The 12,195-nt window shown below is 41.1% G+C and overlaps 1 protein-coding gene across 2 annotated transcripts in view; it reads right to left on the minus strand.

Annotated features, from left to right (window-relative positions):
• snap25a (synaptosome associated protein 25a) overlaps window positions 1-12,195 on the minus strand; it is a 30,373-nt gene that overhangs the window by 13,625 nt on the left and 4,553 nt on the right. For both annotated transcript variants that reach the window (XM_086018667.1, XM_086018666.1), the window contains exon 2: window positions 1,755-1,899. In XM_086018667.1, the coding sequence (XP_085874793.1) occupies window positions 1,755-1,826 (72 nt within the window). In that variant the 5' untranslated portion in view covers window positions 1,827-1,899. The remainder of the gene's footprint in view (window positions 1-1,754; window positions 1,900-12,195) is intronic.

Consider the following 12,195-nt stretch of genomic DNA (forward strand, 5'->3'; position numbering starts at 1 on the left):
TAGTAGTAGTCATCATCATTATTATATCTTTTAAACTATCCCATTGGCCGGCATACAGTTCTGGGGGGTGCAGCACTCTCCCAATCGTGGGGCTGTGTGATAGCTACATCAGGTCTGTGGACGTATATATAGTAAGTCGCCAATGGTCATAACCTGTAACTCATTCTGTATTTAATTATGGTACAGCTTCCGTTATCTGTTGCCACACCGGCCGCGTGTGCCGCATTTAAAGGCAATCAGAGGAGCCGCTTGATTGGAGGGGAATGGAGTTGGCAGTGTTCATGGCCACAACGGCGCCGCCCCCCCCTTTTTCAAAACACCGGCTTGCGTGCTTGTGAAATTGCTAGCACTTCTTTTCATAATCGTCCGTGCGGATTTAAAAATGTGTGTCACTAGAGTTGCGCCGGTCGTGAAAATAGAGTCCGCAAAGTCATTCATAAACAAGAGTTACGAAATAAAATCAGACTGCCTGTGGATTACAGTATTTAAGAATTTTGGTGACTTATTCAGCGATGGAAAAGTGGCAAAAATATGAATTCATCTCTCAGTATGAGGAGAATACAGTTCTGCAACGACAACCGCGTAATTTCTGCTTTGGCTCTCATATCTTATTTGAGGTGCAGCTAATTCGTTCTATTTCAATTGGATGTCGTTAACCACACGACAAGCTCAAGTTCAAAAGACGTGTGACAACATCAAGAAATCAAGGGAATGACGTCGTCGATTTGGTTTTCCGAAATGTGAAATTGACATGTTTCCTCTTGTGTGTGCGAAAGCAACTCAAGCTGCAACTGATCATCGTGACGATTCCACCATTTTGCCCTATTCTTGAGAATGTTCAATATTCTGCCCATGTTTGTCAGCGTGAGTCATATGTGAAAGTGGGGGAGTGGTGACCTGCTCCAGGCCTTCACTGAGGCTTTTCTTGCTATGATGAAACAAACACCCACATGTAGACACTCACAAGGTCAAGCGCATACATGAATATCAGATCCATGAACAGGAAAACAATCCCTCATCTCAGTCTTACACGGAAAAAAGAGAAAGTCCGTCCGGTCGTGTAATACAGTTCAAGAGGCGAGGCAGGAACATCATGTGACAATTTTTGTGTTCCATTGAGATGGTACACTGGCTTTTGGTGAGGAAAATATGATACGGCATTGCCATGGCAACGCTGGATGACCTACTTTAGAGGTTAATGACATTAGTGGATGGTGGTTATCATCTTTATCAGGGTGACCAGACGTCCCGGTGTTGTGAAATTCCTTCCTACCCGTCGAGACGTCCTACCAAGGCCCGGTGCGCTTGCTTGCGCACGCATGCGCACGACGCTGATGAATGTTTTCCTTTTGTTTAGCAATTAGCCTTCGCTTAAGTAATAACACAACCAACGGTCACCAGATTGACTCGAGATTGAATTTATTTAGTTCCTGGTGAGAATTTATTGTATTTTTGATTTTCAGTGAAATTGTAGGGTCCCGGTTTTTTATTTTAGTCACCCTAATCTTCATGAGCATTACTGGCAAGAAACATCTCACCGTTTCCCACTGAGAAAAACGTTGTTGTTTTTTAAATTTTACATTTGAATCTATCCCTTGGTGGATATTGCAGCATATCTGAAAGTCACTCCAACTTTCCAAAATTTTGGCCCGCATCCCAAAGCGGAGCGGCGACTCCTGACTCGCAAAACTCGTAAATGGCTGCCGAAGTCAAGGTAGCACCGCACATCGATAAATGCCAGTGCTCGGTCTCACCTCATCGGCGAGTTGGTCAGCACGTTGCTGCATGTCTGACAGCTCATTGCGCATGTCCGCGTCATCTGCCATGGCTGTTGGGTGCGGGGGGTGGAGAGGGTCTCCAACAGGGACGAATAGATCCTTAGAGGGAATCCGGGAAGACCTGAAAGACAAAATAGTTGCATTGTAAACAGCTGACAAATAACGCCTTTTTTCAAAAAATGAACTTAACCTAGATACGTCCATCCATTTATTTCGATGGCACGTATCCCAGCTGACTTTGGGTGAAAATCAGACGACAGCCGAGACTAGTTGCCGGGGGCACACGGAGACAGACTTAAAGCCGAGCTCTCTGCACTTATCCGCGATCATTAAATGCAAAGTTAGCTCATCGTCAAGAGCATGGCGTCTCTATGCTTGGTTACCACAGTGTGTCCTGCTCAGATGTACTGAGGTTAACCAGAAATAAAAGGACTGGCCACAGAGAGCACTCTGTGGTGTGCAGACATGTGCTTGCAATTGCTAATTGCCTGATGATATGCATTAGGCGAACTTGTGTCTGATATGTTGCTCTTCTCTTGTACAGTGCTTTTAAACTAAGGATATTCTTCAGTGACGCGAGTCAACGGGAGGGGAGGTAGTTGCTGGTTCGGACAGTCATTTCGGAGAATTAAGCAAACAGCGACAGCCAAATATTAGACGTGTATAAAAATGAAATAAAGAAATGATTGGAATTGGAAAATCGTTATTTATTTTTTTTATTGAAACGATGAATGATTCCACTTTGAGATGTATCGAGATATGTATTGCATTCTTTTATTAACTCGTGTTGTCCTGCCGCAAGTTTACTTCTTCTCACGCACTGAACGAATCAGACATGCTGGTTGATTGTCCGGCCCACATTGGAGGGAAAAACCTATCGTGTGTGTTTGAACTCTTTTGTGACACCAGTCCTGGAACTTTTTTGATACATCTCATATTATTTGTAGAAACACTATCCTGCATTCCCATTTTTATGTAATTTAAAAGAACCATTACACTTTGGTTACACCTTTGTCGTGGTGCCAGTTGCACTGGTTTGGTTCATTTTGTATGCTTGTGGAAGGTGGCGCATGACAGAGAATTGTGCACTTTTTGGGTAAAAAAATAACCCAATTTGGGTCAAAAACCGACCGATCCACTAATCGGGTCAATTTGACCCACCTTCGTCCTTCCACCCATTTTTTGGGGGGGTAGTTTTGTTTAAAATGACCCATTTTTGGGGTGCGTTGTTTCCTGCAAAAACAACCCAGAAAGTTGCGCCAAATTGACCCAAGTGGTGGATTGGTCCATTTTTGACCCAAATTGGGTTATTTTTCACCCAACTGTTTTTAGAGAGTACTGTTTAGGATTTATTGGTTACTTTGATCAATTGGTCTGATGTCACACAATTTATACAGTTGACATGACGCAGTCTACACACTGATTGCTTGGCGGAAACCTTGTGAGTCCAGGGACGCTTACATCTCATAAATTCATGTGTACAAACACATCGATATCGCAACATAGGAGGCCGTGACTCATTAAAGCCCCCACAATGGAGAATTGATTTTTTTCACATTTCATGGTGAGACATCCAACCTGCCGATACATCACAGATAAATTCAGAAACCCGTGGATGGTTTGGTACGTTCTCCGTAAAACTATTGATGTTGTTTCAGCTCTCCCCATGCCCTAATTTCTTTCCCTCCCTCTCGCCTTTCCTCTCTCGCACTGCTGCATCGCTCGCCAACAGCAGCCATGTTGGCTTACATAAACCTCAAAAGTGGACAGCGCACCGCAGTGCTTGGCATCTAAATCAAGGACGATTTACAGCAGACTTCGGGAACCGCTTGCCGAGGGGAGACGGATTATCGCCTCCCTCTCGCTTTATGTAACCAAATTCAAGCAATTAATTTTTAACAGGCCACATTGACCTTTTACTTTATGGCTCAATTACAAGCGTCACATTTTGCTCTCTCGACTTTCTCACCATCTCTTTCCTAGCACTGGAACTTCTCTTTCGCGGCTGTTTATGCATTTGTTGTCTTGATTTGTAGCTTTTGAATTTTGTCAAGGATGTCCGGAATCAATTTAACGCAATTCAATTCATCTGTTGTAGCCCCCGAAAACCTCACACTGTTTTGATTAATGTTACGTTTGTGGGATATGAGTTAAGCAGTAAAACATCCACTCCTTTTTAGCCATCTCAGGGGGCGGCCATTTTGTCCCTTCTGTCGTCTGAAAATGACATCACATTTGCCCAAGCTACAAGTATCGACCGATCATGGCTCAGCTTCAGAAAACAGGTGTGCCGTGATTGGCCGTTAACTGAGCAGCGGTGATGTCATTTTCAGTCGACAGCAAGTGACAAGATGACTAAAAACGGGTGGATTTTACTGCTTAACTCATATTGCACAAACGCAAATATTAATCAGAATGAGTGGGGCTGCATAGAACATGTTCTTGTCAAGAACATTTTGGGGTTGACTTCCACTTTAATGAAAAAAAAAATAGGCTGGATGAAAGCTTCCTGTTATCACAGGGAAGCAACAATCCGTTCATACATCAAGGCAGCAGGAGGATGCCAATAATCTCCAGCCACAGAGCTATTGACACACATGGATCAAACTGATGACCTTTGTGTGAAAGGCTAGGCTACCCTTTTCGTTCATATAATGTTTCCTTGTAAAGGACAATTTTCTCGGAGATTCCCATCTGGTAAAATGCCGGGTTACCTATCTGGGAGTCGTTTGAGAATATTTAATCAATCACAAGGACTGGAAGTAAAATGTAGTAAAACGCATACAGTCTTCAGAGCCTTTCTTTTTAACTCATTATGTATTTTATTTACATAATCAGTTTACATCCCAGACTAATGAGAATATCAAAGCCTCTTTTCACGTTTCATTGGCTCACGCTGCCCGACTGTTACCGTTGACATTGTCTTGCTTTTATGAGCCAACATTAAGCTCAGTCCACAACACAATGTAAAGCATGTCTGCAAAAAAAAACATCCCTCTATTCATTTTGTACAGCAATTGTCCTCATTAGGATCACAGGTGGCCTGGAGCCTCCGCCAGTCACTCCAGCCACTCACAAGGCACATTGAGACAACCAATAATTTGACCCAGATTTACAGTTATGGGGATTAGAGTCTTCAATTAACCGAGCATGCATGTTTTTTTTTTGAAAACGGGACCTAGAGGAAACATGCGCAAGGTGAAAACGCAAACTTCTCTTGAACGTGAGACAGATGTGCTCACGTCACATTTTTGCCATCTTGTCTTCCATCACTCAGTTCCAAGTCGCCCATCTGCTGCCGTCACTGGACTAAAACGATCTGATGAGCAGCAGAATGTACAGCCAAAAAAACGACACGGGCTTCATACGTCCACGCGGGTCCGACAGTATTAAAATGAGATCGTTGTGATGACGGTAGCCATTAGTCTCGCTAGCTTTAGCTATTCCGATCGCCCCTTGTCCTAAAGCAATCATACCAGCGGCATCAGGATTACGGGACTGATGACGAAGAACAAGGGCAAGTGAATCTGGTTTAAAAAAAAACGCCTTCAGTTAGAGAAAACCAATATCACTTCCTCATTTCTCAACAAATATCTGTATATATCAAATATATATCTATATATATGATACATCATCATAAGTGAAATGAATATCAGTGCGCATTTTGAACGTGCCACTAAAAAAAGCCATCAAATATCCTATCGAATCACATCGTAGCAATTTCAAAATACAATCCAATATCCGAACGCTGGTCTCAGAGACGCAAGGTAGGAGAGGAACTTGTAGCCAATCAACCGACACCCGCGCGTGTGCGTGCGTGCGTGCGTGCGTGCGTGCGCGCATACAAAAGGTGACGCACTGTCCTCCCCTTGAGTCATCCCATGAGATCCACGGCAGTGAATGGTAACCAAGGTGACCCCAAGTCAACAGCGAGGCAATAAAAAGTGAGACGCTTAAAGGGAATCAACCATGCTCACTTTTATTAAAATACATAACCGTGTTGTAAACACACAACGCTGTTGAAGCATGTGTGTGCGCGCGTGTTCGCACGTCATTAGAGCCATGTTGCCTCAACGAGGATATCCGGGTGTGGTTCGCTGATTTGCTGATGGCCGCCTTTAATTTATGGCACTGAAGAAGGGCCACTAAAAGTGATTTGCGGCATGTGCGGTGGAGACCTCAACGCTTTAAGGCAATTATTGGATTAAGGCTGAGCACCGCGCACGTCCGTACGCCGGCGTTTTGAATAATGTCTTCAGCAATACTACCTATAACTATAAAAAGGGAGAGAGAAAAAAAAAAAAAAAAGAGTAGAACAAAACAACATCTATGAGGTTTATAGGGACATCCATTTATCCATCCATTCATCCATCAAGTGTTTTTACAACACCAGGAGCAGCATGGTCGCCATGGGAACGATAACGTCAGATCTGAAAATGCCCTTATTTCCGCACGGCGCCCGTCCAATTACATTCCACACGTAGACGACTGGCTTTCTCTATCACGCAGTTGCCCGTGATACTCTGGAATGATTTCGCCTTCAGCTACCTCCAGCTATAAGCCAGAGTGCGGAGTAAAGCTGGCTACTATACATGATTCAGCAGAATTAGACGTAATAAATTAAAAGGAAAGAATCTCACAGCGATTAGAACACAAAGCGTGAAACTGGAGAGCAGAGGACTGATTAGAGCAGGCAACAGGTAATTGCAACACTGGAATTGGGTCCCCGTAACGATAAATTGTCTAATCGTCTAATGACACATCTGAAATTCATATTAAGTTGTTTTTGTTTTGTTTTTTACATGTTTTTATATATATATTTTTTTACAAATACCATTATAGCTATGGCAAATATTTATTTACAGAACCTCTAATCCAAGGGTCACCAAGTCCGGTCCTCAAGGGCATCTATCCTGCATGTTTTCCATCCCTCCCCTCTGCAACACACCTGATTGAAATGACCAGCAAGCTTTTCAGAAGCCTGATAACGATACGGATCATTTGAAACAGGTGTGTTGCAGCAGGGAGAGATGGAAAACATGCAAGATAGTTGCCCTTGAGGATCGGACTTGGTGACCCCTGGATTAGAGGTTCCGTAAATAAATACTTGCCATAGCTATCAACGTGTAAAAAAAAAAAAAAAACTTAATGTGAATTTCAGATTCGACAATTTATCGCTACGGGGACCCAATTCCAGTGTTGCAATTACCTGTTGCCTGCACGCGTTAGTTGGCTGCCATTTTGTTGTTTTGTTGTTGTTTCAGTTTGATTTAGTTTGACCCAGAACAAAAGCAAAAGAATTGACTTCTGCGTGTGTAATTCTTTCTCTGGAAAAGTGCGACTATGATAATACCGTACTCAGAAGTTCAGGCTGTGATAATTTTAGGGTAAATTACTCTGCTCAATTAACTCAATGTAAAGGTCATATCTGGTGTGCATCACAATAGAGACTCATAATGAATGGATGCGGCTTTCTTTTCTTTTGCATCTAGATTAAATTATATCTAAATTCATATCTAATGGGGGCTTAGATCATCAGTAACATCCTTCACCTCAGTGCTTTGCAGTGAAAGCATTTGTTAGTGGACATTATGTCAATATTTAATATTAGCCCAATGTTATATTTACAAGGCTGACTAATAACAGTGCTGTAACGTGACACGATACACTTCAGCGTCACTTCAGATCGAGCTCTTTCTCCAGAGAGATGGCATTAAGTGCTGGAGCGGCATCCCAGCGGGCCGCTCGACAGAGACCTCCATGCATTATTGACCCGAGAACCCCCGAATCCCATCCCTTATTCATCTCTCTCTCTCTCTCTCTCTGTATATGTGTCAAGGTAAAGACGAGCTGTTATCAATCCATCATTTTTCTATGGCACTTGTGTCAAGATGGCACCGATCCCATGTGACTATGGGTGAGCCAATCGCAGGGTGAGCCGTTGTTTGCCGTTCAACTATTGCGCAATTTCGAATCACCGACCTTATTGGGTCTTAAAATGAACAACTGTCACACTCGTTACGACGTAGTCGCGGCTAAACGGCTAATGATGTCTGCATCCTTCTCTCGCTTTATCATTGATTGATTGATTATTTGTTTTTGAGCAGGCCAGCACAAGCGTCTCATTTTTCAGAAAAACAAACAAGACAAGCTCATAGACAAAAACAAAAGGTCACCATGTCACCGTGTCAGCTGATTCATTGTTTATATCTTGTTTCTTTGACCAGCTGTTTACGTCTTCAACTCGCGAACCAAAGTAGAGAAGGAAACGCTGGAAGGCGTTTTGGGGTCAATTGAAATATTTGCAACAAAAAGACAGATAAGGGCGACGGAAAACAGTCTCATCATTGAATTGATTGCCTCCTCAAGCGAATGATGTGGTTGCCAGTAAAAGGCAGATGGAAGGTGACCTCAAGGGCATTTGTGCTGATCTCAGTCTCATTATTGGCACCGAGATGCCTGCCCATGATCCAATTCCTCTCTTGAGAGAAGAGAGGCATATGAACAAACAAAATAGCCAATGTACCCCACCCGATGGTATTATAGTTGACAAAACTTAACGAAATAACTCAAACAAAAATTGAAAAAAAAAAAACCATGAAAATGAAATTACTTTAAAAAAAGAAAAGAGAACAAACTGAAAGTTCACCTTGGGTTTATAAAAGTAACTAAGACTAACTATAATTCTAGCCCTTTGTTTTTCTCTTTTAAAATTATTAAAATTAATTAATTTTTTTGGTTTTTTTTTATTGAAATGTATTTATTTTGGTATTGCTGTTCAGCCGTAGCTGGAAAGGTAGGAAAGTAATTTGCTTGAGAATTATTTACTTTATTTCAATTAAATTGTTTTTTTCAATCTTGCACTCCGCAAATATTCCCGATTCAAAAATCAAAAACACTAAAACTAATAAAAGCTAAACTAAAATGAAGCATTTTCATCAAAATAAACATTGATAAAATCGAACAAGCTTGCTCTAAAAAAACCAAAATAAAACAAACTGAATTAAAAAAAAACAAGTCAAAATAAAATAAAAACAAACTATAATGAAATATCGCAAACTATTATAATCCCGACGCCAACTACCACAGTTCTAGTTCTCTGGTTTAGAAAAAAAAAAAAAAACTAACAAAAGAGCTCTTACTCACTGCATCATTCACCCATTTACAGGATCATGCTGAGGTACACTTATCACTGCATACTATTACGTTGACGTTTATGCTGCTGGAGTGTAAGTGGACAAGCGAAATGTGCTGAGATTAGCACATGACCAGAAGGTAATTGAACAATTTCTGTCTGAAGCCTCTTTTAAACTGAGCACAACCACTCTCGTTATATGATGCCATGAAAGTTAGAGAAATACAAAACGCTGCGCACATGGTATCTTTTGACCCATCTGCGAGTTGAAACACAATTAGCGTTGAACCGATACGATACCGGGACGGGTAGGGGCCCTGATACGGTATCAAAATGCCCTTTAGATGTCAGACGTCATTTTACGCAAAATGCTTAGTTTCCGCCGTGTCACACACGCAGAAAATTAAAACACGAAGAGAAGCCTTATCCAATGTTAGTATTATCGGTCATCAGTCTACTTATGTCTAGTTTCGTGACACGATGTCCATATTACCATTTTAATCAAATACGTTCAGATAATGGATGACATTTTTATCTGTTGGACCTTTTGTTTTTTTTCCCCGATTGACTATTTGACCTTTGACGTTTACTGACAGAAGCACGGTAAAATAACATGACCAACTAACCGACAGACGATGACGTTTGTTTCGGCTTGAAAAAAATGACGCATTGACGGATAGGCACCCGGGCTGCCCACCTCTGCTGTTTACTATGTTACTGCACATACTTCACAAGTTATGATTTAACTATGAACTATGAATGATTTTACATTCAAGTGAGTATGCAGTTAGTTTAAGAATTAGAATTATAAGCTTCACCCATACTGCACAGCCGGGTATCGGAATCGGTATCCGGGGCCAAAAAATAATATCGGAGCGACACTAATTCCAAGCATTGCCTTGGCAGATCTCCTGATGTTTTAGCAAAGCCTTAGCAAAAATCAATCCATAATGCCCTAATTAATATTGGTGCATTCTATTACCCCTCTGGAGCAGCTGGGAAGACGATAAAAGAGGATTATCCCGACAAGCAAAAAATAATCCACAATCAGTAATTTGGGCGATCTATATCGCAATTTAATTCTCAACCTTCAAGTAGCCAGGCCACTTCAGAGCCTGTTAAATATTCCAGAAGTCATAAAAACAGACATTAAACAGACATTAAAAAAACCTGTCCAGACGATAGCACATTCAACATACAGTCAACATAGCAAATTCCATCTCGACTACCTTTTTTAATGCCTCTACACGAGTGAATGACATTAAGTTACGATACTGAAAATTCAATCAAGCAAATGATACATATGCAGAGGGAACATAAGCCGGAACAGCCTCATAGGCGCAACACACCCCAAACACACTAGACTAGACTTGCTCACTGCTGGCATGAAAATGAAGTTACGCCCATTTTTACCATGAGCACACGGGCGCCAGCCTACCAAAATATTGTCCCTTGTATAAAACAAAAAAACAGTGTCGACGTTTAATGTTTCTACAGTTACTTTGTCCTGATCTCCTGTTGTCGGGCTCCGCCAGTCACCTAAACTGGAAAGAAGTGCTTCTGCCTATTTTATTGAATGAAGTTGGTTGTACATAAATACCATTTTTCAACAAATAAAAATGTGACTAGTGAAAATGAAGAGTTGCCAGTAACTCTAGGAAACCACTCGCCTAAGTAGCTGATGAGCTAAACATGTTGTGTTAAGCGCCGGAGAGATGAATCCAACTTGGCGACCATTCTTCATGGATGTGCCAGAAATTAAGATGAGGACAGAAATTAAGATGGATGACATCACACTGGATTTGCCTCAAAGGGGTATATTTAGTCATTTGGGATCCCCCGGGCAAACCCAGTCATGGGGCTGAAAAGATTTTGAATATTCATGTTTACATCAACTAAGAAGTGTGAATTAGAATATTTATCAAGGTTTTGTTGAGTTCACCACTTTCAGTCGCTTTAATACTCACATCTCCTTGATCAAAAGCATCACTCGCGTCATTCTCCACTCATATCTACTGCATCCTCACCAGCTCACACTGACAGTCACAGCAGCGCTACTGCTACTGGCAAAAGCGACTGTCTCTCGCTGATCTCGATTAATAACGTTCGGTGTCAATTTGAATAATGGAACTTTTGACCGATTTGATCAAAATCGTTGTTTTCTTCTCGCCTTGTCTTTTCCGCTTCACCTGGTTTATATTTTCCTCACAATACGGCAGCAACTTTGTTTTCCTGAGTCAAGTCTTTAAATGCACATATGGACTAGATCATGTGCATGAGAAAGGACGGGGAGCAGTTCATACTCTCATGTTGGATAAAAATTGTATACGTATATATTGGGGCTGTCAAAGTTAAAGCATTAACTATGGAGATTAATTTAGATTTTATAACACACTAAAAAAATTAACTCAGTTTACTCAGTTTTATTTACTTCCTGCAGCAGCCAATCTAAGAGGAGAGTCACTGTCGCAAGGACGGACTCTTTCGCAGTTTTACTTTAAAAAGTTGCTTGACGGCTCATTGGAGAAATCCAAAATAATTTACACTCTTTGCAAAGCCAATTCAAATACCATATTAGTTGCATGTCATTGGTGTATTGTTCAACTGTTGTATTTTACAGGAAAAGAATCGCATTCAAGGATCAAAGAAAGCGATTAGAACAGTTTTTGAATGGAAATATACTTTTATTTTTTTTCCACATTAATTCCAAGATTTTACTGAAATATCGGTTCCAAGCTTCGTGAAAAATGGTAGTTGAAAAATACGATTAATCACGATCAATTATGGAAAATTTTTCGATGAATTAGTAAAAATTGTAATCGTTTGACAGCACTAATAAACGTATATATAAATTTCTGCCGAGTGAAAGATGGGGAAAAAAGTTTACTACATATTGTGTATAGAGCACATTTTAGTTTATTTTGTCAAGTTTTGTCAACTATGATAACCTTAGTCTGACCATGTAATTTCAATACTGAAAGAAAAACTGAAAAAAAAATTCTATCACTACATCATCATTCGTCAGCTCCTTTCTAAGAATTCTAGACAAGTAGAATTTTGTCGGCTGAGGCGCAAATGTGTTTTCTGTCTTCGCAGTACTGCATCTCTGGTGCCTCGGGAGCAGCCATTTTGTTTCTCTGTTTTTGTTTACATGCCGAGCGTGTCTGCGAGACAGCGAGAGGCTGTCCTCGGAGGGCTGACTGGACACGGGGAAAAAAAAAAAAAAAAGCTCAAACTGTCTTTCATCCTGACACGACAGTTTTGCAGACTCTCAGTGTTTAG

The sequence above is a fragment of the Filicampus tigris genome, chromosome 20, assembly GCF_054856515.1.
Source record: "Filicampus tigris isolate MCC_2025a chromosome 20, RoL_Ftig_1.0, whole genome shotgun sequence".
In the NCBI taxonomy this organism is placed as follows: domain Eukaryota; kingdom Metazoa; phylum Chordata; class Actinopteri; order Syngnathiformes; family Syngnathidae; genus Filicampus; species Filicampus tigris.